Source organism: Plasmodium reichenowi, chromosome 12 (genome assembly GCF_001601855.1).
Source record: "Plasmodium reichenowi strain SY57 chromosome 12, whole genome shotgun sequence".
Classification (NCBI taxonomy): domain Eukaryota; phylum Apicomplexa; class Aconoidasida; order Haemosporida; family Plasmodiidae; genus Plasmodium; species Plasmodium reichenowi.
In genome coordinates this window covers 1420482-1424569 of record NC_033657.1, presented here as the reverse complement: position 1 = coordinate 1424569, position 4088 = coordinate 1420482, and the positions used below count along the sequence as shown (strand labels likewise).

Genomic DNA, 4088 nt, shown 5'->3' with positions numbered 1-4088 from the left:
AAAAAAAAAAAATACATATATATATAAATATATATTTTTTTATTTTTATATTTAAAATTTTTTTTTTTTTTTTTTTTTTTTTTTTTTTTTTTTTTTTTTTTAATTATAAGTCTTACATATGCTATAATAAAACCACCCAGTGTAACATGGATGCCTCATGTATTTATATATTCCCTTTTTTATCAAATTATGTTTTCCTTTCATATATTTTTTTTCTAAAGAATAGGAACTGAGGACATAAAATGAGAAACTTTTTGAACAGTTGATTATACCCATTATTCTTAGAAACATCCCAGTTATACAAAAGAATAAGGATACCAAAACTAAGAATCTATAATGATTATATTTTTCTTCATAATTTTCTTGTAAATCATATGTATGAAAGACATGTTTATGTTTTGAAATAATTTCATATGGAAAAGAATTGTTTAAATCAAAATTTTTATAGAATTTCTTTCCAGTATATTTTTCAAGAATATTTGTAAAAATAGTATAATTAAAAATACATTGACCTTCATTATTTAAATTGTCATAATTTATAATAAGATTATCTTTTGTTTTATTAACATTTCTATATTGATTATTATTTGTTTGTTGTTTTATTTGTGTATAAGTCCATGTATTAATATATTCGAGAGTCTTATATTTCTGTTTTTCTTTTTGTTTGTATTGATTATATGGTCGAGATAATAAATATGGTGATTTTTTTGATAAGTACTTTTGTGAAGAAAAGCTGTTGTAAATTATATTACTATTTTTATCATATTCATAAACATTTTGAATTGTATTTAAATTTGGTAATATATTTTTTTGAACCTTTATAGAAGTACCTATTAATATTTGATTCGTATATGTGTATGTACATATCTTATCATTCTGTATATAATTTCGTAAGAAGAAATAATTAATTAATAAAACCTTGTGAAGTATTTTTTGATTATTTATATATTTTTGATACACGTTTAAGAAAACAAAAAAGAAAATCTTTAGATAATATTCAAACAATGTTAATATAAAAAAGTATACATATACAGAATTAGGGTTCACCAAGAAATTATAATAATTAGGGTTCTCCTTATTATGTAAAAAAGATAAAAAAAATTCAGATAAATGAAAAGATATAATAATTAGATAAAACAAATTAAGTGGGAAATTATTAAACAAGTTAATAACAAAATGTATAAAAAAGAATATAAAATATAACAATAATAATTTAGCAAATATATAATTCAATTTGCTACGTTTCTCATAAACATTTCTTTGTGGTAAAAACGACACGATGATATAAAATAAAACAAAACCATATTTCAAAAATCCGTGTATATAATTATTGCACAATTTATAAACATTCTTCTTCTCTAATATTTCATAAACATTCTTGTTAATTAAAAATATTAATATTTCATAGTACAATACTAATATATATAACAAGAACGAACATATCATGTATTTTTTCACATTCATTTTCTGAGCGTGCGTGTGTATTAGTGGGGTTCAAGCTTTTTTTTTTTTTTTTTAAATTCAAACTCATACACATACAGGAGAAAAAATAAAAATATACATATATATATATATATATATATATATATATATATATATATATGTAATACTATAAATATGTAATGTATAAAAATATATATTATTTTTTTATTTTTATTTTTTTTTTTATCTTTTATTGTTTACATTTTATATTTAATATAATTATTATATTTTTGGTTACTTCATAGGAATACATTCGTTTATAAACAAATTTTTTTTTTTATATATACACAACATAAATATATATACATATATATTATACATATATATTATACATATATATTATATATATATATATATATATATATATATATTTTAAATAACTAGTTGTTCACAATAAACGTCACGAGAAAAGAAATTAGTTGTACTCTGATGAATTATCCTAAATATAAGCATAAACAAAAAATATTAGTGCATACCTTTTTTCTTTTTTTTAAATATTAATTATATATATAATATATATATATATATATATTTATATATGTAATGTATATGCTTTTATAAATATTTAAAAAAATTAACATTAAGAAAAAAAAAAAAAAAAAAAAAAAAAAATTCAGATTCAAATAACAAAAAAAAGTATTTTTTTATATTTTTAAATTTTTTTATATTTTTAAATTTTTTTATATTTTTAAATTTTTTTATATTTTTGAATTTTTTTAATTTTTGTGATAGCCTCCTAATAATATAAATATATTATATATATTATATATATATGAAATAATGTAATAATATAAAAAGCGAATGCTGTTACATAGAAATATTAGAATGTTTGATTAATTTTGAATACATTTTCCCTTTTTTTTTTTATAAATTATTGGATGCCTACCTTTTGGACCTCTTTTATTTTTGTTTTGTTCCTAGATATTTATGACTGCTTTAAAATAAAAAATTTTGAATACACGAATACGCATCCTCTTTATAGAAATTGTTCTATTAAAAAATGCAACACATTACATAAGGGATATTATAACAGTCGTACGTATCAAATTAACAAAAATGTTCAAGAGCATAATGAGCAAAGCAACAAATATAATGACACTTATATATATCACACTCCCGTTTTATTGAGGGAAGTAATATATTATATGATGAAGGATGAGGAAAATTCTTTGGTCTCATTATTTGATGAAAACATGAATGATAATAGGGATACAAAATGTTATAGTAATAATATAAATAGTATAAATAATAATAATAATAATATAAATAGTATAAATAATAATAATAATATAAACAGTATAAATAATAATAATATTAATAGTATTAATTGTAGTGATAGTAGTAAATCCCAGGGTTCTATTTTAGAAAAAACATGGTGTCATCTTAATAATAATATGAATACATCAATCAGAAGCATAAATAATTGTTCATCCTTAAATGAAAAAAAAGATATAGAATATATTGAAGAATGTAGTCAAAATTCTAATTCAAAGAATACAAATAATTTGTGTAAAAATAGTTACACAACAAATTATAATAATGAACAAGTTAATTATTACATAGATGCAACGTTGGGTGGAGGTGGTCATACGTTAGAAATTTTAAATAAAATTCCAAACTGTAGAATAATAGGAATAGATAAAGATATTGAAGCATTATATTACAACAAAATAAAATTGAAGAAATTTATTAATAATAATAAATTAAAATTAATACATGGAAATTATGGGAATATTCTACATTTGCTGCATTTACACTCACTTCCTTTATTCAATTATTATAGTGGTATATTAATAGATTTAGGAGTATCTTCTCATCAATTAAAATGCAGTGATAGAGGCTTCAGCTATAAATATAATGGTATCTTAGATATGAATATGAATAAATATACAGAAAGTCAATATTTATCAAAACTATTTAGAAAGGACAATGAACATATAAACGATATTAATGATTTAAAAAAAAACCCAAAAAATAGTTCTAATAAAATTCATAATATTTTAAATACTTATAGTTTAAAAAAATTGAAATTTATTATAGATACATATGGTGAAGAAAAAAAAGCTTTAAAAATTGCTAAAAAAATTATACAATGGAGAAAAGATAATGGAAAGATATTAACAACATTTCAATTAAAAAATATTATACTTTCAACTTGTAAACAAAATTATAAATCTAATAATAAAGTTTTGTCAAGAGTATTTCAAGCCTTTAGAATTTATATTAATCAAGAATTAAAAACATTAAAACAATTGTTAATATCTTCTCATAAATTACTAAAAACAGGGAAAAAATTAATTGTAATTACATATCATTCTTTAGAAAAGAAATGTGTTGAATTGTTTATTGAAAAAAATAAACAAAAGTGGACAAAACTTCATCAAAATGCTATTATGCCAAGTGATGAAGAAATTAAATTAAACAAGTCAGCACGCTCAGCCAAAATGTTCATTTATAAAAAAAATTAAAAAATAAAAAAAAAAAAAAAATGTAAACATATATACATATATATATGTATGTATTTATATATATGTATATATTCTTGTTAAGTTTTCCTTTTTTTTTTTTTTTTTTTTTTTTTCCCTTTTCATTAAAATATATTTTAT

General features: G+C 18.7%; 2 protein-coding genes across 2 annotated transcripts in view; one reads left to right on the top strand and one right to left on the bottom strand.

Annotated features, from left to right (window-relative positions):
* The window catches only part of PRSY57_1236000 (protein-S-isoprenylcysteine O-methyltransferase, putative), a gene marked incomplete at both ends in the record, with an annotated part of 2240 nt that extends 776 nt beyond the window's left edge, over positions 1–1464 (bottom strand). Inside the window, one exon of the mRNA XM_012908778.2 lies at positions 117–1464. Coding sequence (XP_012764232.2) covers positions 117–1464 — 1348 coding nt within the window. The remainder of the gene's footprint in view (positions 1–116) is intronic.
* An 896-nt stretch (positions 1465–2360) lies between these two features.
* On the top strand, positions 2361–3950 carry PRSY57_1235900 (S-adenosyl-methyltransferase, putative; the record flags this gene model as incomplete). Its single annotated transcript, XM_012908777.2, has 1 exon — positions 2361–3950. One exon carries the CDS (start codon positions 2361–2363, stop codon positions 3948–3950), a length of 1590 nt encoding a protein of 529 aa, XP_012764231.2.
* Between the last annotated feature and the right edge of the window lie 138 nt (positions 3951–4088).